At 35.0% G+C, this 26,335-nt stretch overlaps 1 protein-coding gene across 1 annotated transcript; it reads right to left on the minus strand.

Annotated features, from left to right (window-relative positions):
• Positions 1-1,141: 1,141 nt before the first annotated feature.
• Positions 1,142-16,080, minus strand: LOC132549673 (uncharacterized). The gene is made up of 14 exons (XM_060213623.1): positions 14,338-16,080; positions 13,398-14,160; positions 8,224-8,674; positions 7,795-7,990; positions 7,351-7,491; positions 6,921-7,103; positions 6,498-6,768; positions 5,189-5,321; positions 4,312-4,849; positions 3,518-3,575; positions 2,818-3,017; positions 2,062-2,170; positions 1,539-1,784; positions 1,142-1,164 (listed from the first exon to the last, which is right to left on the minus strand). The coding sequence occupies exons 1-14, from the start codon at positions 16,078-16,080 to the stop codon at positions 1,142-1,144; spliced, it is 5,055 nt and encodes a 1,684-aa protein (XP_060069606.1).
• Positions 16,081-26,335: the final 10,255 nt, after the last annotated feature.

A 26,335-nucleotide genomic window follows, 5' to 3' on the forward strand; every position in this document is an offset into this window, starting at 1 on the left:
AGCTTTAGATTGGGCAACTTTGGTATAGTATGTGTATACACGGCAATTATATTTGATAAGTATATATATTTCATGTCTATGAGTAAATCAGATGTAATTTTAACTTGTGCTGAATTTTTATCTATAGTGATACTATCTTTAAAATACCCTAAGTTTACTTTTCTGAATTGTTATATAAAAATAAGTTTACCTTGTTTCATGCTTTCAGTTGCAAATCACAAGAGTTATCTCCCTTACATGAAGTACGATCACAGATCTGTTGATTGTTTCCAAGCATCACAACCACCCCGACAACGCATTTTATTTTATTCTCGTATCAATATACATACTAAAAGCTAGGATCCTCTCCCTACATAACATATACACCATAATGCTTTACATAGAACAGAGAACTATACAAGTCGTATTTCTATCACAGATATTCTGAACTTCAACAAATAACAGGGTTACCTTGTATATAGAAATTGCTACATGTAATATAATATAACGCCGACAGTATGATAAAATTGCCAGTGTGACGTGTAGATACAGGAAATGACAATATAACGTACGTAAGCATAGAGATATGTCAAAAAAGTAACAAAACTGATATTTTACGATGTTACATACAAAGATAATTCATCATATCTTCACCTCTTTTTAAACAAATAAATAACAATAGACGTTAATACATTCACACAACTTAGAAGGATGTATAATAAACATATAAAAATATATTTGTTTCAACTAAATCAACAAAATCTATCACAGACGGGATAATTCACAATGCCATACCTTATTTGACATCGCTTCTGGAGTCGTATCGAAGAGTTAGCTACAACAATGTCTTAGTGGAATGTCCATGGGGACATGGTACTATCCAAGGTAGTAAAATCAAGTATATTGCAATGCAGTGATGTGGTTTCCAGTAGATATAATGATATATTCCGCGACGATGTCTCACATATCTGGACATGTGTTGTCAGAAAACGGTGATGTTCCACGGGGGTATATGTACTGTGGAGACAACCTTATTTGGTTGAAATGGAGGTAAAGGTATGGCAGACAGGGACAAGGTACACTGATGCTGAACAATTTACTACAATAACTATATATACTTCGTAAAAACAATTAATCCGTCATATCCTTCAGCAAATATGCCTTATCCTATCGTTTCGATGTCCCCTGAAAAACAGATAACAGAATATGTTCAAACCAGAAATGACTCCCAATAGGGGATTTATCATAATTTTTTTCTAAACATTACTCCTTTCAAAGATATAAATGATTTCCAGGTGTTCAATTACACGACTTCTGTACTACAGTCAAATCAAATTAGAAGCATATCTTGTCTCAAATCTCAGACAATGATTTCGTTCTACATGTACGTGTTGCTATAAAAAACGACAAAACTAATTATTTCATCTGCATCCTTAAGCAAAAGCCTCCTGGCTGAATTGAATTTTAACTTTATCATTAATTGAAAGTTTTAATTGTTCATGACATCTGAATACTTAGTCATCATTGTTTATCTTAATCTATAAACACGGCACACTTACTTGCAAGTCCTCTGTAGTTGCACAAACGTAGCTTAGCACCAAGAACCGGAAGTGACGCTTGTTCTCCGCTTGTCGTCTGCCACCGACGGAGACTGTGATAGCACTTCTCTTGGATGGAGGGCTTGGTCCGCTCAATTTCAGTCACATCCATGTCTGAGACTCCAAGTCGTTTGGCGATTGTCTTCCATTCCTTAACAGCGGTCGGGTTTTGCGCTACCTTGACGAAGGCTCGGTTCAGGTAGGTATCTGAAGTCATTCAGATCGCAATCTTATTCATTTATATTTGAATGATATAAGCCTTAAATCAACAAAACAATGTGATACAGGACAGAAAAACCGAATAATGGATAAACATACTTAATTTGTATTGACTAAAAGGTTTTGGAAAAATGCAGGAAATAATATCTAACTTACCACACAGAAAATATTGTTACAAAGCGATGTGTTATATATCACAGATTCCACGAAACATTTATTTACTACTTAGGAACACAATACACACATTTTCTGGACTACTTTTTACCTCGCAGGGCGGCACTTCGTTTCCGGCGGAATTCCGTGTCGCGTTCACGAAGTTCCTCCGCCAGGTCTCCTCGTCCGCTCGCCAGGAGAGCATGTGCTAGTATCTCCAACTGGTTACATAAAAATTATATGAAATGAAGAGGTATTTCACACACATTCGAAAACCTGAATTATTATAGTATATTTACATAGAACATGCATTCTTCAAATGTAGCCTTGAACATAAATTGTCTACATTTATTTAGTTGACGGTACAATACATCTCTCAGATACCTTGATAGACTCGTTATGAGTTATTGAGCACATTCAGGAAATAAGGTAGGATACAGTCTACTCTTGAATTTTGTATTTTTAGTAATTTTGTCTTCATGAGCCCATTAAGAAATGCTGTTGGCGAAAACTTCAATGAACTCAAATTATGGATACTTATAAGAGATTTTGATTGACCAGGCCCCACTTGTATAAAACATCTCAACTTGAGATTTCCTCAAGTCGAGATTTTCCTCAGCTGATATCTCCTCAAAAACGGCTTTTATAAAATTTTCTCAAGGAACAGGAGGAAGCCATCGGCTAAGATGTCCTGAAATTTCTTGAGGGATTTTCATACAAGATATTTTTAAGGAGATATTAGCTGAGGAAAATCTCGACTTGAGGAAATCTCAAGTTGAGATGTTTTATACAAGTGGGGCCAGGTGACTTGGAGAGGGCGCTATCCCTGTATAGTACACAATGCTGTAGGTCCCGCTCTATCGCATACCTTGTTCGCACTCCTCGGTACCCTCTTGGCCCATGTGACTAGCATGTCATACCGGATCTTTTTTGGGTCAGGGTTCATGTTGTTCTGTCTGAGAATAGCCTGTATCCTGACACTCTTGAGGTTGAGATACTGTGCTAATTTCTTCCATTCATCTCCAAGCTCTCCGGCCAAGTACATGAGTGCGTCCTGTGTGTCAGGACCTGCGCGAGAAGTAGCAATATATCATTGGATGCAATATCGTATTACAATAATTATATAATATGAAACATAGATTTAAGATAATCATTTACAATATCACACGCTGAGTTTGAAAAAAATACTCTTTTTATTTATTTAGTTTAATTTCAAGTTAATTTATTTTTCCTTAATTTTTGCTTATTTTTCTCAGGAAATGTTGAAGATGATGAAAACATTGCAAATTGAGATAAACAATGATTAAGAAGATACGTTCTAAAATACTAATATCATTTAGATGTTGCTGTAGAAGTTATGAACCTTTACCCAACTTTTCGATTGGTTCATTGTAGTCGAACACTCAAATGTCGATAAGACAAATGAACGAGATACTTGGCGGACGGCCAATTTTTTTCCAATTATCTTTCTATTGATTTCAAGTTTTCCAAGTTCAAACAAATACTCTATACTGATTGCTCGCTCGAATGCAGAAGGAAAAGTCTGTAGCACTGAAGACTATGTTTACCTTCTGTGGTGATCTTAATAGGAGCTGTGCGCAGTGGCTTGGGAGGCTCAGGTTCCGGCTGCAATAGAACCAATATGGTTAGATTTACAAAGTGAACATGAACGTATCATGTGAGTTCCCATTAAACAAGTGATTCTGAAGCAAACGTCAACAGCATTTCTAAAAGCTAAACAACATGTGTTTAATTTGTTTTTGTGATGAATGTAAACAAATATATCATTGTCATTTTTGGCGCTATATTTTTAACTTTATATTCAACGTCCATTCACTATTGTTAGGGTGTGGCTATAAAAGTTTTCTAATTACGCTACTACAAAGCTATTGTTATTCGGAACTCAAGGATTAAACCTTAAAGTCCATTTTTCGAAAAAATCCCAAAAGGGGTGCATTACATAAGGATACTCGAGACACATCGTTATTTAATGACAATACAATCAGATGATTGTAAGATCCCTTTTGAAGTTAGGAATCGTGAAATTCATGAAAACTGCAGTGGACAGGTTTTTATTGGTAAAAATATCGGTATTAAAACCTTAAATAAAGGGTATAATTGAACAAAAATGTAAGAACAAACCTTATCACAGTTCCTTGAATTACAAAATGACGAAAAGGGGACTATTGAGTAAAGATTTCATTTCCCTATCTTACTTGAATGTGGTTTTCTCTTGTACATTTTTCTTGAGTAGACAACATGTAACCTACTGACCCTGTCGACATATGGTCGAACACATGCTAGCCAGCTCAGAATATCTATACACCTGCAGTTGCTGTTAGCCACGTCGAGTACGACTTACTTTGGGTATGTTCATTAGTAGTTCGGCCACTAATCTCTCCTCCTCCATCATTTCTGTGACTATTTGTTTCTGTTTGGGCTTGTCTGACGGTGGTACTGGCTTTGGCACTAGCACATTAGTGTAAATTTGGGAGAAACCTCGGTAACAGTTAAATCCCTTTTGTGCAAAACGGTCCGTCTCAAGAATGGAGTAGTGCACCTTAGACTTAATATGCGTGTTATATATAAACTGAAGCACCACGTCTTCTGTTGTACAATGTATATTTCCTCTAAACGCAATTCTCATAATTTGTCCTTCTTTTACAATAATTTCACGACTTGGCGCCGGACCATCTTCGTATCCATCCGCTGCCAATTTCTTAAGTTCCTTTTCCGTTTTGTTACTCTTGCAGCACCCTACAACAACCTTGGTCAGATTAGTGTTTAACTGCCGAAGAAACACATTAATAGACCTTTGGGTTACCGACATTTCTAGCAATCCGGCTGCTGCCTCTAACTTTTGGGGACCTACTCCAAGGCCTGTGCGTATCACCAGAAATCTGAAAAAGGGCAATACATACTTTTGTTAAATATCATTTCATACTACATATAATAGTGTTTTATATGAAGAGAATACTCACGTAACCTGATGTAACTTGAACACATATTTCTGCGGTCTAGCTCTTAGTTTGAATGGCCATATATTATGTTGTTCATAAGAAGGAATCGACAACTTTAATAACAATTTGAAAAAGGTAGTTTGTTAGGAAATGTCAATTCCTCCTACATCTTATCATTATTCTTTATTTCCCACATCTTTGAATTTTCTTTTCCTCCCCACAACTTAGCATTTTCCTTTATTTCCTTTTATGTTTAGTGATAAACATTGCACAACTTACCGGTCATGTGGTTCCTTGACCTCTAATGTCACGATGTCTTTGTTCTTGGCTTGTACTATAGTGACGTCAGTAAGTTTCGTCCATAGACAACCTTCTTCGCAGACTAACAGATGAAGTTCTTCTTCTACCTCCTCTGTGAAGGTAAATGACACGTAAATATATTTTATATTCTTGATAAATGCACGGTAAATTCCCATGTTTAAACAAAAAACCCTAACTGGAAATTTAAAACTTTAGTCACATTTTTTTTCAGACCATTAACTGCATTTCATTAATCTGCCCCATCAAACTTATAGATACATTGTATTTTGACATCTCGCCATATTGGACACACAATCTATATGATAATTGCAAGACAAAGTGCACAAAGAGTCGTGACGCAGAAGTGTAAATTGTTAATTCAAGTGCACAAATTGATGATTATCTTTATTGATAAAGGTATTGTTCACTAACTGTAAAAAACCGATTATACAAATGATATCTTTTACAATTTGAAACTGCTCTGCATGAGGAATAATTATCAAATTCATTTTGCTATCCTATATACAGATGTTCTTGGTCTATCAAACTGCACACACAGACATTGTGGTATATTGTGGTAACAGAATCACTTTTTTTTCTGATCTCTCTTTAAGTGTGACTTTTCTTGTTAAACTCTTCTGAATCGTATGACAACGGAAAAGGGATGAGCTCTTTCAAAGTTCCTCAACCAAATAAATAGTCTAGAACGTGACCCAGTTCACTGTGTATGAAGACATGTATTTGCAGCTTAATACTTCCCGCCTGTGAGTGCGTACGCGGCCATCGATATTTTCTATTGAAGAATTTTGCTCGAAAACCTAATTTCAAATCAATATAGAATGATTTATTTCATTAATTGTCAATATATTAATGAAAATATTACAAGTAAAATATGAATATTTTATGTGAATACATGTATGTTAATTGAAAACCGGTAACTTTTGCCATTTACTGTCATTGGGCGACGTATAGCTATCAGTGAGCTCAATTTGGTTTATAATCTATTAAACTAAATTAGATAAAAGGTTAACATTTAAGCAAAGCTGTCGGTCCACCTACAATAATGGTTCTGCATGTGTCTTCATACTTCGAGATGGTCTGATCTGCTAAGTGGTTTTTATCATCTGATTTTTTTAGATTTTACTGCAGAATATTGACGGTTGATGAGAACAAAGTGGTTACTTTATACATTATTTTTATTGATGAACCCCTTATTGATTGTGCGTAGAATAAGAAAGTTTAAAAAAAGATGTAAAAGAATCTATTCAGTTGAGACACTTAAACATACCTTCCTTGTTGGCATTGAAAGAGACTAGTGGACGGGCCGTGACTGGGCGTGGTTCAGATTTGTCCTCCTTGGGCATTGACGCCGCTGCTGTGTTCGGTCTCTTGGGTCGAGTAGGATTCGGGGGTAAGGGTAGTGTCATGGTGAGTGCCTTGTTGAATTTCCTATTCTGGATGCTGAACTTCATTATAGGACTACAAGCCATGAGGTTAGCGCATTCCACTGGACGTTTGTATTTGAGATCGGTTATAACCGTCTGGTCAATTGGTTGAACCTGGGAAATTTTGTAACAAACATTTTACGTTGATGTTATGAAATAATGTTTCGCCGATTTCTGCCCAATCTCAAGAAAGTGCATTTTTCAATTTTCATAACTATTTCAAAAAGAAGATGGCTTTTTTTATTATATAAATAATCGAAGGGTACCTCTACAGTAAAGTTAGTGTTGGTTTTGAACATGCCAGGCGGACACGTGAACGACACCCGTGCATCTACAGCCGTGTGTATTTTGTTTCCTTTCCGGACGAATGTAAGCGTATCCTTCTTTAGCCGAAGCACCACAGCAAACACACCAAACCTTCGCGTCTGAGCTTCTCCAAAGCGCATTTCCTATAGAGAAAATCCCCATACAATTCATTGGCTTATAATATGAAAATACGTTCCCTTACTGCTAAGATCTTAATCATGTTACATGTGCTTCTATTGTCTCCTGTTAGGTGTTGTCAAGTACACATGCACTAACAGAGGAAATTGTTTTATCAAATAGAATATTATAGTTCATGTAACCAAAGGACAATTGTCTATACAATGTACATAATACAATGCTAACTGTATTTGACTATATATATCTGTTTACCTTGATATCCTCAAATACGACGTCTTTGGTAGGAAGCTCCACCCACTTCCCGTTGGACCCTATTGTCTTTACCACCACTTCCCTGCCAGCTACAGCCCTTGGGAGGCAGTGTGGAATAGACAAAGCCAACGGCTCCTCAAACTGTTTTTAATATGTCATAATATTATTGGTATGAGTAGTACCCAGCTGAATATAACCAAAACTTTCTTAGAATATATTTTCGTTTCTCTCTTTGTTAAACAGGAATGTAGTTAATATATATAAAAAAACAAAAACAAAACAAAAGAAAAAAATAGCTGCTATCATGCTAATACAGATGTACTACATGCCCATAATATTCATGAAACATATATTTGATTAATGTTTTGCTTTTGAATTTAGAATTAGATACAGTACAGAAATAAAGCAGTATATTATGTAAGAATCAATTCATTATTTCCATACCGAGAACTTTCGTTCGGCGTCTGATGGTGTAATCTTGATGATGTTGCTGATGAGCTCTTCATTATCGACAAGGGTCAGAACTCCCGACAGTTGATCGAGTCTGACCACATTTACATCGTCCCGGTCCAGACAGTTGTCGATAGCTCTGAGGATACAACCCACTCCAGGATCAAAGTCTCCGCCCTCAGCGCTGTAACTGTGATAAAGTTAAAAGAAACACAACCATTGATAAGGATGTTTGTGTTGGGTGGACTCCCTTTTAGCTTTTAAGTAACAACATTATTGTGCTTTTGATGTGTGACCTAGTATAACTTTATTTCATACATTATTTATTTTCTAGAAAACGGAATTGCTGTTAACCTATTCATTATATGATATACATATTTTACAGAGTGAACGATGTATACGGTACATAGTATATTTTCTTACACAAGTCGACGCCAATTTTTTGGATTGCGTCGTTCAGCTTCTTTGCGTGCCTTTTCATTAAGAGTACGCTTCTTTTCGTCAGCAAATGATGTCCCTTTCTTCTTAGCCTCTAATGCTATTCGCTTGTCTTCCTCGATTTGTTTCTTTTTCTCTTCCTCCGCCTTTTTCCGTGCTCTCTCTGCAGCCCTTTCACGAGCTATCTCTTCGGATTTGCGTTTTTCCTCTGCAGCCAATAATGCATCTTCTACGTCCTTTCTTGCCCTTTGCGCTAGTTCCAACGCCCTGGCGGCCGTCGAGGCGGCGTCGGCGGCGTCAGCCTCACATTCTCCAGCGAGCAAGTTGGATTCAGCCACAGCGATTGCCGCCTTTGCCACAAATGCTCGAGCATCTGTAGCTTTTGCTATTGCTGCTTTTGTAGCGGCCACTCGTTCAGCTTGTATTCGATCTTTTTCTGCAATATAAATTAATTGATCGTCTCAGAACAACAATGTACATCACCATATCGTATGATACGTAGTTTGACGTCATTGTCGTTCATTTTCTATCTTTGAGAGCAATTTTATTTATTTTCAGTCTTTGTGAGCAATTAGATTTCTTTTCAATCAAAGTAACATTTGTTGTTATATTCCTATTTATCTTTTAACAGTTTGTAATATATTCTCGTTAGTCACACGTAGTGCCAGTTTGGACATATTTATCCATAATCGTCTCCATTTCAAATAATTTATATTATATAGTGATATAGATATAGCATGCGCTTTCAGTGAGTAGGCAGGTTAGGCATGCATCTATTACTTATAGGATTTTTTTGTCAAATGTCATATCAAGCAATTAATCTGAATAGACTTGAAAGTAATCGTTTTTGTACATATAGGATCTTTTACACTATAACACAACCAGTAAAATACCAACATATGATCAGTATCTATACATGAAATATATATATATAATTATGGCCAAGTATAAACAAAAGACAGGTTTACATGGAGACTCCCAAAAAGGTACAAGGAAAATAAAACCAGATGTTCCGGAAGAGTAAGCAAATTCTGTTTCATCGAAAATTTGTAAATCTTGGTCAATCCATGTAAGTGATGTCACTTTCTCAAATGACAACAAAGAATACAACAACGGGACCAACAGTCAAACTAATGAGTATCAAACGACCACCAGCTTCATACGGAGTCAAGAGATGGAATATTTCTCAGAGATCACTATGACGACAGCAGAATTAACCCATAATTCTCATTAAAGGTAGACGACTTCAACAACTGAATTGCGGTGTTTGCATCTTAAACATAAAATTAAAAATACCGTCAGAGAACTTGATTTGATATTTAAAGTATTGAGGAAGGATGTAATGTTAACAGAATGCTTATTAACTTTGTCCCGAGTTAATGTGTTTTCTAATCCATTGCATATACATATAAAATAAAAGTCACACATTTAGATATGAAATTTGTTGTTTGTAGTTAAGCTACTCACCTAAATTTAACTTAGATGTAGGATCACAGGAGGTGATTCAGTGTATAATGCATTAACCTGAGTTTACTACTTTAAATATTTTACTTTCTACAAGTACATATTACACCACTTCTGTAATTAAATCAAACATATCTGAAGTTCAATTAAACTGATATGTATTTTCACACGTTCATATTATCTCATTTCACAATACATTAGTGTTGTATGGGCTTAGCCTTGACTGGACTTGTCTCGTATTGATTTCGTTCGATTTATCAAGGGAATACTTAGACGTGTTCAAACCATTCCTACTAACTATAGTAATATGCAAACACACGTATGTATTCACGTATGTCAAGTTGAGTACCAAACTATCTAGTCTATTCATGCTCATTATGTTGTTTTCTGTGATTTAAGTTTAAGTAGTCAGCTACAAAAGAAGAAATCCATGATACACCTTCATAGTTGAGACATCAAATAAATGAATCATTTTTTTCTGCAAGATAAAAAAAATTACGGTTTTTACGAAAAGCAAGAATCAATAGACTGGTTATTTTTTATGAAGGCCATAATTATTTTCAATGTTTGATAATTTCTTTTTCGCAATAAGATACACGGAACATAACTTCCCGATGATAACCTTTGGTAATATAGGTATGTCTCTTTATCTCATAAAAATGTTGACGGATATTGTCAAATCTAAGGCACTAACCTATTACGAATACGACGAAGGAGTTAAGCTGTATATAATAACAAAACAATAGTTAAATTCTTTGTTTTCTGTCTGTATTCCCATTAATTGTTATACTTACGAGATATTTATAATAAATTAGTTGAATTAAAATCAGATTGTGATATATATTTTTTGCATCACCGTTGCCATTCATACTAATTAAAATTATTCATTAAAATGTTATGTAAAACTGGGCTAAAGATATCATGTATTGATCTCCTCTTGAAATTTCAGGTCATTCAGGGCGGATTTATTTGATCATCTGATCGTCACACAGTTCAATTCACGGGAATGCGACACCCAATGCAGTCAATATTACTTAGGTGGAACCCAATACTATTCATTGATATACCAGGTGGGTATCTACCATAGAGATACGGTCTCACGTTGTGATAATAATACGTCCTACCCGTTTCCTAAGTAGTTGTTTCATGTTGTTTAGAATTACATATGCCTACATTTCATGATACCTAAATCAACTTAAATTTAAATCAAAGTATGAAAAAAATTTACAATAATTAAAAGTCATTAAAACATATTTATTTATGTGTTTGAACATTTATAAATATTATTAAGTTCTGTGTATATCTACTTGAATAACAAACCTCTAACGACATAGACGATAAAGAAATACACAAGTCTGTTTAATATATATTGAAGTTCTAATGACTTTTGTATAAGTAATTGTTCATTGAAGCGAATAAATCTGATTGCGATAAGTAAAAAGTACTTAACATTTAACCTTATACAGATATATAAATACCTTCTGTTAACAAAACACTGGTACCCCACTGGTTTGAATATTACTAGGACGGATTCGAGTTAACAAGCATATATAAACTCACACGAATATGTCATATATCATAAAGGCATGACGGTATACTCTCGAAATCAATCTAAGTTCCATTTCAATGACCATACCACTGAATTCTTAAGACTATGAATAGCTAGACCATGAAATAGCTAAACAATTAATACGGTAATCGATTTAAGGAGTAAACGCACTACGTAATCAGCAAACAGTTATTTGAAGGATTAAAATGTCATATATTTCTATGACTTGATATGGTAGCTGGTAATAAAAAATATCTTTTTTATATGTATACATACATCAAGGAACATGTTTTGTACTCAAATTGTTTGACAATAAACCCGTTTTGTAATAAAATACTCCAGTACAATGCTATTGAAATCAGTCCATGAATTGCATATATAATAATCTTTATACATCCTTCTTAGTACAAAACAGCAGTGAATTATATACGATTGCCACGAAAACAGGTTTAAAATAGACTAGTCTTTGGATCGATAAGCTTCGTAATGGTATGGATTACTAGAATGTCCTATAATAACTAGAAGTCGTCTTGCCTTTGATTTGTCTAACGAACCTCACGACTTAACAGCCGTCAGGAAAACAGGACATCGGTGCATGGTGACCGCATTGTTGATGTCTTAATTCAGGGAGTACAAGACAATGATGTGTGCACTATCAAGTTACTGCGGGCTATATATGATCGCTGGCACGTTCGTCATGTCCAATATTAAACATTTCATACATCGATCTATGTACTTAACAAACCTATTTTCAGAATGTTGTCTTCTAGCAAGAGTTTATCATATGTCCTTTACAAGACGATTTTGACGTGATTTTTCACTAAGGATATCACGGTAGCAAGTCACTATGGAAACATAATGGCTTGATTACTTAGTTGCTAGGTTACTATATTGCACGGGCATTAACCGTAGTAATCATTAATATCGAAGTAGATAATTATCCGATGAAAATGAATATTAACCTATAATTAGTACCATTTTCTAATGCCCTTTTCTGACAATGTGTTTTCAAACTTCATTACGACTAGATCTTTAGCTATCACACCGCCAATGCCTAGCTCTTCTACGTATCATTCAAATAATGATAAACATCGCCAAACACATAACAACATTTTATTAGGTTCAGGGGGAGTTCATTTCACGCTGTGTACACCAACATACATCTCAATATACTTTCAGTTTTGAATTGTTTACTTGGGCATTTGTACTTCTTAAGTCTGACCTTTTTAACACGACATTCTGTTGAGCGTTCCTGGCAAACTGTTCAAAGGAAATATCGCGACCTTCTTTTCTTGCTTTCGATAAAGACGGACAGTTAACATTGGGGTTTCGGTTGTGGCAATCAATGGTTTCTACTTAAGAGCATGCCAAAATAGATAGGAAGAAGGACGCTTTGACATTGTAAGCCGGGAACGTCAATGTGGTATAGAGGATCTGTGTGTCGAGAGAAATTAATGATACTCAAAGTAGGAGAGGCGACGGTGTATTTGATTTCATAAGTAAATAGAAGTGAATACGTTTTAGAATGCTCGGTGATAACAGTAAGCTTGTCTCAGTGGAGAATATTGACTTTTGTTTGTTTACATTGCGACAACAGGTGTTTTGGATACTACTTCTGTACAAATCGATCACCATGTTAAAACATTCCACGTTCTCCATACACAATCTTTCGGCGGGCATAGAAACAAATGAACCTATATTTGATTAAAAATGTGTCGCTGGGAAAGTTATGTTTCGCATTTATTTAAAATGATATCAACAGTTTGTGTGAAGGCTTCACCATGTTGATGGTACTCTTAGAGGGTTTTAGATACTGATGACGTGAACCTTGTAAAACTTTGTACTACAAAAACTAACAAGACATTTTTATGTATTTTAGATTATATACGTTTTCATTTGGCAAATTAAGATTAACGTCTTGTGCTCATAAATGAAATTTTGTATAATCATATCAATTGTACATACCTCACAATAGCAGACAAACAATGATGTTTTTCCATTAATCATTGATAAGTGGTATAGTACTAAAAAAATCCCTTATGCAATGAAGCATTTTTTAAAAATCTAAAACAGGTACCATAACTCAAAACGGAAAAAAATATATATGACTGAACAGAGATTGAAATGATTACTAAAACTTTCTTACCGTCATCTTCATCTTCAACAGTCCACGTTGAAAGTTCCTCCTCCCGAAACTTTCGGTCCATTAAAGAGTTGAATTCGTCTCCTAAAACTCGTAATTCCTTCAACGTTTTGTTAAGCTGTATAAACATTGTATCACATTTTTTATAAGCATCATGCATGGATTTAAAATCTCCACGGAACTTGTCTAAGTCTTGTACGAATTCTGTCAGAGGTTGTGATTTCAACTTGTAATGATAATCGTCCATTAATTCTTTCATATCTCCTAGTAGTTCCTGAACACTAACTTCCACATTGTTAACTGTGTCTACAGCATTGTCTATCTCTATATTCCGGAATATTCTCTCCGGTTCTGGTTCTGGTTCCGGTTCTGGTTCCGGTTCCGGTTCCGGTTCCTGTTCTGGTTGAGGTTCCGGTTTTTTTTCTGGTTCTGGCTCATCCTGCTTTTTAACTTGATCTTGTGATTCTGTTGGGGGTCGAGTGTGTTCCTTTTCAGCATCTGATGTATTACTTTCCTCAATATCAACCTTACCATTTGACGTAATGTTTCGTTCAGAGTCTGGATTGGATTTCTCAAGTTCATCCAATTCTTGTTTTTGGGAACTTGACTTATCGGTTCCTTGGTTCCCATCATTTGAAAAGTGTTGTTCTTTATCAGACTGTACATGAAGTTCTTCGGTAGAATGTTTTGCTTCATCATTATCCGTGTTGGGGTTATCGAACGAATCAGCATTCTGAAGCTGTTGTCGTTCCTCCTCCTTTTCAGACTGAGGAATTGGTTCCTCTCTAGATAATTGCAATTCATCATTCTTGTTTGCTGAGGTATCAGAATCATTGAAAGTCTGTTGTTGTTGTTGTTGTTGTTGTTGTTGTTGTTGTTGTTGTTGTTGTTGTTGTTGTTGTTGTTGTTGTTGTTGTTGTTGTTGTTGTTGTTGGATTAATACATCAGAATCTTTATTAGGATCATCTCCAGTGTCAACATGTTTTTCTGATTCCTGCCGCGAGACAGAAATGTCTTCTTTCGGAGCTGCTTCATCGTCCGCGAATGACTGGGAAATTTCTTCGTTTGTTTTATCTGAGTGTTGCTCCTCTTGACCTGCAGATTCAGTAGATGACTGAATATGTGGTTGATTCTCCTCTACATCCCTAGTAACTTGATCATGCTCTTCTTGTTTTTCTGTCACAGACTGCGGTCGAGGAACTTCCTCAGACGTCAATTCTTCTGTTTCGTGATCAGTATCATTACTTCCTTCCTGTTTAGGTATATCATCAGCACGTGCTATATCATCCGCCATGTCTGATTTCTCTACTTCAGGTTTAGTGAGATTTACTTTTGCGACTGGCTCCTGATCATTAGGGTTTTGGGAAGTTTCAATGTCTACAGGATTAGCTTCTGATATAGTCGTAAGAGCCTCTATATCATCCAGCGTATCGTCGCCTCCCCTTGGAGCGAGTTCTTCTTTTTTCTCCTCAGTAATGGTATCAGACTCTTCCGATTTATCTTTTATGACTGGTTCAGGGAGTTGAGAATTTTTACTTTTCACTTTTGGATCATCTGAAAAGCTAACATGCTTTTCTTCTCTTATATTTTCCTGGTTGTCAACAGTATTTTGACTTTTTACACTGTCATTAGTTTGACTGTCTTCGTAACCTTGGTTTTTCAAGACTCCTTCTTGTAAATTTCCCTCGCCACTTTTACTATCCTCCTTTTGTTCATAAGAAGGCCATGAACCTTCTGTGACAGTCCTATCTGCAGATGCTACCGATGTGTGACTAGACGGCCTTACTTCAGTAATTTCTCCGTTAGCTGCCGACTGTTCAGTGTGTCCGTCAGCTACATCCAATTTAGACTGACCTCTAGTATCGGTTATCTGAACACGTGGTGACGATGTAAATTCTGGCTCTAATTCAACATCGTCTTGTAAAGCTATTTTAAGCTTGCTACCAGTTTCATTCTCACCGACTTCCTCTTCTTTTTCAGCTAAAGGTTTGCTGTTACAACTTTCATCTTTATCACTATTGTATGTTGGAAAAGAAGGTTCCGAATGTTCAGACTTTGAAGGTTCTTCGAAAGACTCCGAGTAATCGTGATCACTTTCGTCCTTTATTTTCTGTTCCAGTCCTACACCACTATCACCATTATTCCCTTTGTCATCAACTGACTGAATCGTATCATTTGTATTGTGATCTGGCATGAAATACTTTACTGGTACGTCTGGTTCTTTATCCTCGTTAACACTGTTGTCTCTTGACTGGCTCAGTGCTTGCTCATTACCGTCATCTCTTGTAGTTGAGGGTTGACTTGTTCCGAAATTCTCCTCCTCCTTACCTCCATAGCCTACCTCCTGTCTTTGGGAGTTTCCATTTACCGTGTTGTTGTGAGCGTCTTCCTCGTGACTAAAGTTAACACTAGTTGTTCCGGTGTTAACTTCGTCTTTTCTGACACCTTCTTGATTGTTATCAACTCCTGACTCGGATATTATTTCACGGTTCACATTGCCATCAGGGTTAGATATGAAGGGACTGGTCGATGTTTCGGGATCTACTGCCGCATGGTTCAAATCCTCTCCGTTGTCGCTGTGTACCCCAGTGGTCTCATCATTATGAGGCGAGGCATTTAAACCTACCTTGTTATAATCCTGGGTAGGCATGTCATTTACCAGACCATTATCCTGATTTTCCGTCATTATAAAGGCCAATACCTAGTGAATACACAAAACATTGAATATCTTCTTACGCACATTCAGAATAAGGCGTTTTTTTCTGCTTTTAAACAAGATACAGTAACGTCTATATTCAGTATGAATCACAGGTATACATTTTAAGATACTGACTTGTAGAATAGACTAAACTAGACTGCGATAAGTATTTCTGATATTGGACTTACGTCTAATCGAACGAACAATATAATTAATTCACAATTGAGTAGGATAATCGCATTTATATGTAGCTGACTATAGATACGAGAACAATACGGCTCTGCTCAGGCGATTTATTATACACATTGAAGATTGTTTCCTACCTGGAGCCAACACGAATCTTTAGAAACAGAATGAATCGGATTCAATCCAATACACAAGACACCTTTAACACGGTACAAATCAAGTTGGATTTATTGTTTGCACCGCGGAGTTTACCGACATTTGATAAATTGCAACAAATGTGATATATTCCTGAATGATATGCTTTATTACTTGTAATTTCATTGGTTGATTTCTTTAAGATAGCAAGCTTGAAATATGCTGATCAAGGTTCTTGATCTACACAACTATGCGAAGGTATTCAAAGACTATTATTTGTAGCTGTTCCACTCGTCATTGACTTGTCAAGGTGTAGAACTATCTAACATGTCCACTCGATACTCTTGATGTTAATTATGATAACAGGTAGTCTCTGATTAAGTTGTAGACACATTTTCGGCTTTACCTTTACATATCAAATTAAGAACTTGCATGTACAGAAATGATTTAATTCTGTTGCGATTAATCACAAGTATTCCATATGTGAATAATTATAGGTATATACGTTGTCGCTACACAAGACATTTATTTACACTGAATAACATATCACAAATATAAATATTTCTATTGTAAATAAAACAATACCATAAAATATATAATTGCAGTTTTATAAAACGTAATTATATCTTTTTTTTACGCATTAAATAGATACGGACATACATACCGTATTTCCTGTAGATGGATCCGCTGTTCGCTCACTTTCTAATACAGAAGAACGCCCTCATCCTTCATCCATACACACCTACAACAATGCATTCGTGTCATGCTTCAATGAGACGTTGTCAATGACACAATTAAACACCACTGTGATCGAGTCACTAAATATATGGTGCTTGTGTTATATTCAACCTAATCCCTGTTTCACTTTAGAAACATTCAGTCGACAGCCGTCTATATTACCACACACATATGTTAATGGATGTAGATATATCCTCGGGAAACACACGTCGATAAGTAATATGTAAACATTTCACGATTTTATGACATATTCCGAAGGAGTCGACAAACATGGGGTAAAACTCCACAAGTCGACAGCACGCATGCAGATGCTAATAAACTCCGCTGATGTAGGCTATAATACAGGTTGCACCAGAAATGCCAGACAAGGGGCGAGTAGTTAAGTGTATATTCGTCATAATCGATAACACAATGCTGTTTTCGAATTTTGAATTTACGATAGCGACGTACATTTTTAAAAAGGAGAAAAATCACCTTGCAATAATCTATTTTCCGATATGTTACCCGGATGTAAATAATTGATCCGGAGGCTGATTATAAGCCACGCATCATTTCCCGGTATCCGATACCTTGATAACCAACCTGGTGTAAATAACCTTCAGCTTGTCTGAAATTAAGCTCTTTACTAACATATATATCTTTTCTATATAAGACACATGGATTGTGTTTGTATTTTGCGTTTTTTAATAGTCGTGTTGTGCCAATATTGGGCATAAAATGGTGAACCCCTCAGTATTACACCACCTCAAAATTTCAGGGTTTTTTTTTTTTACTTTTTATTTGGTGTTTTTTTTCGAAGAATAACTAAAAGAGATGAGAAATGTATTGACAACACAAATATATGCAATTCAAATATTGCAAAGCCATAAAAAAGTTCAAACAAAAATCAATCAAATGTGTACAGTTGTATACAATTGAAAGTGAATGGAATGCGAAAGTTAACCAGCCTTCATTTATAAATAGCGAAACAGTACTCGTGCACCATAACGACCACCCCCGAACGTAGCCGATAGCCTTGAGCCTATAAATCCTGAAGGCAATATTGAAGACGTTTAGACATTTAGCACAGGTAGAAAATCTAATCAATGTTCAATGTTTTTCCGTGTTTCATTTGATTTCATACCGTTTCATTAGTGTTAGAGGTTTAATAAACCTATCGTATAAAAGATTTTCCGAGAGTCAGTGTAGGCTATGCTCTTTATAACCTGGTTGTCAAAGCAAGCATTGCAATAAACACAGATAAACAAAGGTTGAGGTAAACCCACTGATAGACTGGATACAGTAGAAATAAAACACATCTTTCTCTAATCCATATCACTTCACTGAATGTCGGGAACAGAACGCTAAATCTGACAATGAAAACACTTCTTAGCAATGAAGATACACCCCGGGCTATCATCGTTTATGAGACGACGCTAGTCAATGACAAACCTGCTTTACGTAAAGACCTTGATATCAGACAGTTGAGCTTTCTGATGATGACGTAAAATTGACAGTCTGTTTGCACTGAATAAAACGTCAATATTAAAAAAGAAGACATAAGGGATCTCCTGTCAATTATTACCGTATGCATACAATACGGTACGTTTTCTTTAGTAATTTGAAACGCTAGATACTTTGTTGATATAAAATAGGCACGACGCGGCGTACGTTGCTTTAAAAAACAAATGTCGATTAAAGCGGCATGTCTGCTCAGATCAGACAGCGTTTATTTCCAGCATGTATATTTGACATTTTGACATGTACATATGAAGATATAATAGGATGGGAAGGATTTGCTACAACGATAGCACGCAGCCTAACGACAACTACTATGGAAAACAACGACAATTACCATACTGTTGTGGTCTATTTGTGTATGTAACGTTTAGTTTGGTAGCTTAATCATTGCGGGTTCAAACACTAATATAAAGGTCTCGTGTGTATTAAGTTTAATTATAACTGAGCACACCTGCTAATTGCGAACATGAAGCAATCCCAAATATAGAGATGATCATGATATATACTACGTAGACGGGTTCCTTGGGAAATTAAACTTTGTACCTGTCAGTGAACTGATTGTTTACGAGCAAAGGGGCGTCGATTTTGTTAACTAGAAACGGAATTCGAAATTTTGAAATTGGAATCTTATATTTCATTTTTAAAGATCCCTCGGTACCATTCAAGGTCGACTTCGTTCGAAACTAACACAAAATAGGTTTTGGAACGAATTACCTTGAAACGCGGTTGTTAGTGAAGTTCTGAAACTGTTGTTGAATGACGCAACGCATGGTAGCATTTTATAAAGGTGAACTGTTATAGGAAGCTAAATACAAGTTTTAATGAGTTGAACATTAATGATTGAAAACACTTCTGAATCGCACGTGAAGCGGTTGTAAGTCACCAGTCCGACTAAGTCTGTTTTCACAGAATGATCCAGTTTGCTTCATCATTAAGAACCCTTTGTTCAGTACGTTTGTTTTGTAAAGACATTCGTTGTCGCGACACGCCTCTTTTCTTGGTCTAGTTGTTTCATAAGCAGCTACAGTCATAGCAGAGGTTATGAAAACATGGTGCAAACACCTCGCCAAGTCCTTCGATTTCATTTGTAAATATATTAATGAGGTCTTGTCTGTAAATAACGAGACATTCATGGTGTAAGCCTATATTATATATTCTATCAACGACAGACGTGATAGATCCTTTTACACCAACCACTTATTTCAATCCTTTCAATCGATTTCCAGTTGTGATCATTCCATTTTTGGATAGTAACACGATGTTTAAGCCGATATGGTACCTAGTCCAATGATTCGGTATTCACGTATTTGTTGCCAATATTGTCATATCTATGAAAGACGTTGACAGGTAACGGAGAAAATATAACACAGGAAATTCAATATCATGTCTTTTACAATTTTCAAATCAAGTAGTTTAAATGAATATATAAGAGCGCGGCTATATGTATGTCTTTCAAAAAAAAAAAAAAGCAAAAAAAAAAAAAAAAAACACACAAAAAACAACAAACATAGCTGTTTGCCAAATGGAGTTTGCTGACACGCTTTGAAATCATTGATTTGCATATTGGTCGCACAATATCTAAGTATTATGTCACTAACTGGTTTTGATCACCACTTTTCAAAATTAATTTGTTCACTTTACGACACATGTTCATGCTAATGTGTCACGCATGATGCACACTCGATAGTGGTTTTAAGAATTAGAGAATGCGTGCTTTATTCAGTACGCGATATGTATGAGAACGTTTACGTATGTTGAAGCAATACATCAATTCTTAATGAGTTAAAAGCATACGATTTTGGAAAAATGAATAGCAATGATTTCATTTACGTACAAATGAAATCTATAATATATGTAGGTCATAGACCTAAAGTAGATTTAGGAAACTAAATTAAAATTCAATGAAAATCAAATTTATCAATATCTACAAGATCCGTGTATTGAATTGGAACTAACAATCTGAATGAAGTAACAACTTTTAAAGACCAGATTAAGGGTATCTAAAGGCCAGATTAAGGATATCTAAAGGCCAGATTAAGGATGTCTAAAGACCAGATTAAGGATATCTAAAGACCAGATTAAGGATATCTAAAGGCCAGATTAAGGATATCTAAAGACCAGATTAAGGATATCTAAAGGCCAGATTAAGGATATCTAAAGACCAGATTAAGGATATCTAAAGACCAGATTAAGGATATCTAAAGACCAGATTAAGGATATCTAAAGACCAGATTAAGGATATCTAAAGACCAGATTAAGGATATCTAAAAGGAAATCGATTAACGAGCATCATTGTAATGATTGAGTTCTAGAAGAATATTTTAAAAACATAAAAACAATTACTCTTAATTTGGAACTAATCTAGGTTGTAGAAAATCATGGAACGATATGAGTTTATTCCCAAAATCTCAGATGCTCTTGAAAGGAACGCCAATGAAAAATAATTCAATATTGAAATTGAAAAAGATTTGTTGAAAGGTTTGTTCAAACATATCTTTAATGAACTGTTGCACATATCAAGGGGTTTGAAAAATTAAACTACATTTCATACTTTACATATATCATCGTTTCTATAACATAATGGATCGATTGTTCACTAGAGACTAAAACTGCTTGATGGAACGTGGTATAAGAAGGTAAATATGCATTTTTTTGAGATTAGAAACTGACGAACAGTGTCACGACTTTTATTGATTTTTTTACTGATATCTATGATTATTTCAACGTGAAGAGGAATCGATCATTCAGTAAGCTGTCGTACAACACCGTTTCATCGAGAAGGAAGCGCCGTTATTTCTTCTATTTATATGGCTATGGTTGACCCTATATTGATTCAATACTATTCTACTCTTTCCTTTTCTGTACTATTCTACTCTTTCCATTTCTGCACCTTTCTACTCTTTCCTTTTCTCTACTATTCTACTCTTTCCTTTTCTCTACTATTCTACTCTTTCCTTTTCTCTACTACTCTACTCTTTCCTTTTCTCTACTATTCTACTCTTTCCTTTTTTCTACTATTCTCTACTATTCTACTCTTTCCATTTCTCTACTATTCTTCTCTTTCCTTTTCTCTACTATTCTACTCTTTCCTTATCTCTACTATTCTACTCTTTCCTTTTCTCTACTATTCTACTCTTTCCGTTTCTCTACTATTCTATTCTTTCCATTTCTCTACTATCTCTTTCCTTTTCTCTACATTCTCTCTTTCCTTTTCTGTACTATTCAGCTCTTTCATTTTCTCTACTATTCTACTCTTTCATTTTCTCTACTATTCTACTCTTTCCTTTTCTCTACTTTTCATCTCTACTATTCTACTCTTCGTCCTTTTCTCTACTATTCTACTCTTTCCTTTTCTCTACTTTTCATCTCTTTCCTTTTCTCTACTATTCTACTCTTTCCTTTTCTCTACTTTTCTACTCTTTCCTTTTCTCTACTATTCTACTCTTTCCTTTTCTCTACTTTTCTACTCTTTCCTTTTCTCTACTATTCTACTCTTTCATTTTCTCTACTATTCTACTCTTTTTGTTTCTCTACTATTCTACTCTTTCATTTTCTCTACTATTCTACTCTTTCCTTGTCTCTATATTCTACTCTTTCCTTTTCATTCTTCTCTTTCTCATTGCTCTTGAAAGGAACGCCAATGAAACTTTTCTCTAATTCTACTCTTTCCTTTTTTCTTTTTGTCCTTTTAGGTTTTTCAAACTCTTTCAATGAACTATTCTACTCTTTCTTTTTGAAAAATTAAACTACATTTCATTTTACATATATCATCTTTCTTTTCTGTACTTTTCTACTCTTTCCTTTTCTCTACTATTCTATTCTTTCCTTTTCTGTACTTTTCTACTCTTTCCTTTTCTCTGCTATTCTACTCTTTCCGTTTCTCTGCTATTCTACTCTTTCCTTTTCTGTACTTTTCTACTCTTTCATTTTCTGTACTTTTCTACTCTTTCATTTTCTCTACTATTCTACTCTTTCCTTTTCTCTACTATTCTACTCTTTCCTTTTCTCTACTTTTCTACTCTTTCCGTTTCTCTACATTCTACTCTTTATTTTCTCTTTACTATTCTACTCTTTCCTTTTCTCTACTATTCTACTCTTTCCTTTTCTCTACTATTCTACTCTTTCCTTTTCTCTACTATTCTACTCTTTCCTTGTCTCTATTATTCTACTCTTTCTTTTCTTTACTATTCTTTCTTTACTTCTCTACTATTACTCTTTCATTTTCTCTACTATTCTACTCTTTCCTTTTCTGTAATTTTCTACTATTTCCTTTTCTCTACTTTTCCACTCTTTCCTTTTCTCTACTTTTCTACTCTTTCCTTTTCTCTACTATTCTACTCTTTCCTTTTTCTCTATTCTACTCTTTCCATTTCTCTACTCTTTCCTTTTCTCTACTACTCTACTCTTTCCTTTTCTCTACTATTCTACTCTTTCCTTTTCTCTACTATTCTATTCTTTCCTTTTCTCTACTATTCTACTCTTTCCTTTTCTCTACTATTCTACTCTTTCCTTTTCTCTACTTTTCCACTCTTTCCTTTTCTCTACTTTTCCACTCTTTCCGTTTCTCTACTATTCTATTCTTTCCATTTCTCTACTATACTACTCTTTCCATTTCTCTACTATTCTACTCTTTCCTTTTCTACTACTTACTCTTTCTACTCTTTCCTTTTTTCTCTACTATTCTACTCTTTCCATTTCTCTACTATTCTACTCTTTCCTTTTCTCTACTATTCTACTCTTTCCTTTTCTCTACTATTCTACTCTTTCCTTTTTCTCTATACTACTCTTTCCATTTCTCTACTATTCTACTCTTTCATTTTCTCTGATATTCTACTCTTTCCTTTTCTCTACTTTTCTACTCTTTCCTTTTCTCTACTATTCTACTCTTTCCTTTTCTCTACTATTCTACTCTTTCCGTTTCTCTACTATTCTACTCTTTCCGTTTCTCTACTATTCTATTCTTTCCTTTTTCTACTACTCTTTCATTTCTCTTTCTACTCTTTTTTCTGTACTTTTCTACTCTTTCATTTTCTCTGATATTCTACTATTTCCTTTTCTCTACTTTTCTACTCTTTCCTTTTCTCTACTATTCTATTCTCTTTCTCTTTTTTCTCTACTATTCTACTCTTTCATTTTCTCTACTAGTCTACTGTTTCCTTTTCTCTACTTTTCTACTCTTTCCGTTTCTCTTCTCTACTCTTTCCTTTTCTCTACTATTCTACTCTTTCCTTTTCTCTACTTTTCTACTCTTTCCGTTTCTCTACTATTCTACTCTTTCCGTTTCTCTGCTATTCTACTCTTTCCTTTTCTCTACTTTTCTACTCTTTCCGTTTCTCTACTATTCTACTCTTTCCGTTTCTCTGCTATTCTACTCTTTTCTTTTCTCTACTTTTCTACTCTTTCCTTTTCTCTACTATTCTACCCTTTTCGTTTCTCTACTATTCTACTCTTTCCGTTTCTCTGCTAATCTACTCTTTTCTTTTTTCTACGATTCTATTCTTTCCTTTTCTCTACTATACCATCTTATTTTTTTTCTTTCATATCTTTTAATTCCTTCCTTATTTCATTCTTACCTTTTCTATCCTTTACTTTCTTGTCTTTTCAATGTAACATGTTATTTTCTTTCCTACAGATATCTTCTTTTTCTTTTTCTATCCCATCTTTTGAGCTTTTTCTCCTACCTTCTCTTTCCCTGTCTAACTGTTCTTTCCGTGTCTTTTCTTTATACTCTGCTTTTCTTCGATTGTACAAAAGACGTACAAGTGAATAGCACCTTCTCATAGCTTAGTTAGATACAGCAGAGACAAACAATGAATTAAACTGCATTATACAGCTGTTTCGTCCTTCTAGTATGCTTTGGGCCTAAATTTTGAAGCCTAGGAGGCGACAGAGGAAATTCCAGAGTGATAGAAAAGTATAAACAAGACGAGGAGGCAAAGCAGCCTCAAAATTCAATAAATTTCGCAATTTTCATATACCATTTTAGAACAGCGTCAAGTACATGTGTATATTCTGAACCGTGCCATCATCTAATCTTCTTTTTCATTTACTATCTTACCTTATTTTTTTCTTTTTTTTAACCTATCTACTCTTTTCAGTTCTTTCCCATCTGCACTTACCTTTCGACAATATCCCCTTCGTGTCTGTCTTCAAATACCATTTTAGAACAGCGTCAAGTACATGTGTATCTTCTTTTTCATTTACTATCTTACCTTATTTTTTTCTTTTTTAACCTATCTACTCTTTTCTGTTCTTTCCCATCTGCACTTACCTTTTGACAATGTCCCCTTCGTGTCCGTCTTCATCATATACTTAAACATTGCAGGAAAATGATTAGAACAGAAGTTATTGGTAAAACATTGTGCGTTGTAAGTAACTTAGATAATGTTATACAGAAGACGTACGTTAAACCCAATTTGATGAAAAGAAGCAGAAAAGCTCTTCAATAAGCCCAGATTAGAAATACATTGATTCTCTATATCAATAAGCAAACTCTGCAGAAAAACCTGACATTAATATATTTTTATTAACTTTATTCTAAATGTCAATATAGTGTGTGAATACCACTAGATTTATTTTGTATTTTGAAAAACAAATGTGAAAGACGTTTCGTAAATATTATGCTAAAATAGATCCATAACAATTAGACACCCACAAAGGTAACTTGCATGTTAAATTTCTTAAAAAATAATCTCCATCATTATTCGGATAATATAAATCAAGATTTCTTGTAGGTATCAATTTCTTCGCCAACACACTAGTGGCGTTGTCAAATCTAATATATTGGTATTTCTAACATATCCACCAGGTACAACACACATTAATTATCATTATCTACGTAGATACGTGAACACCCTAAGACTTGCCTACAACGATACTATGTAAATATATAGTTGACCCCGCATTCGATCGTGCTCGGCTAGTTAGATTCATGTTAGTGGTTCGTGTCCTGAGGGGAGTAATCTTTCTGTCAAAGCAGTGATATGATTGCTGCATCGTTTATTTAATACATTTGTGGGAATAATCCGGGTATTTGATTGTAAAATTTGTCAATCATTAAGACAGCTGAAGGTAACAATATGTTAACTACCTTATCATTTGTTATGCTGTGTGGAAACAGAAACGAAACACAATATAATTTAAATAACAAAATTGATAACAACAAAACGTCAGCACCACGCTTTCAGAACACAGTCTTCAATATCCAATCCTTCCGGGTTTTAAAAGATTATTACACAATCAATTAATGTCAGTTGAAAGATTAATTCATCATTTGAAAACATTTACGAAAAAAAGTAAATAAAAGTAAATATTTAACTGTGTTATCTATGCAAGTTGACGTTTGTCCTGACATAATCAAGATAGATCGAAACGGAACATTGACTTATGCTCCTATAAATACAGCTTATTAAAATACCATTAGACTCCCAACTGTTTTGATAAAGATCTTCATTGCAGGCCATTTAAAACCGACTATGTGTATAACAATGGCCGTCTATATATATCTGATTCGTAAATGGCCTTACTGCTCCGTTCCTTTGTAATTGTGTAACCAACATGATCTTCATTAATACAGATAACCGTAAATGGAACACAAGTTTGGCCATATCCCTGCTGTTATTTAGTTTGTACATATGTATACCCATCCTGTAGCCGTGTAGTCTCTGCATGCCTCGTTTTAATT

The sequence above is a fragment of the Ylistrum balloti genome, unplaced genomic scaffold, assembly GCF_031769215.1.
Source record: "Ylistrum balloti isolate Yb309-2 unplaced genomic scaffold, AGI_CSIRO_Ybal_v1 Utg370076, whole genome shotgun sequence".
Lineage (NCBI taxonomy): Eukaryota > Metazoa > Mollusca > Bivalvia > Pectinida > Pectinidae > Ylistrum > Ylistrum balloti.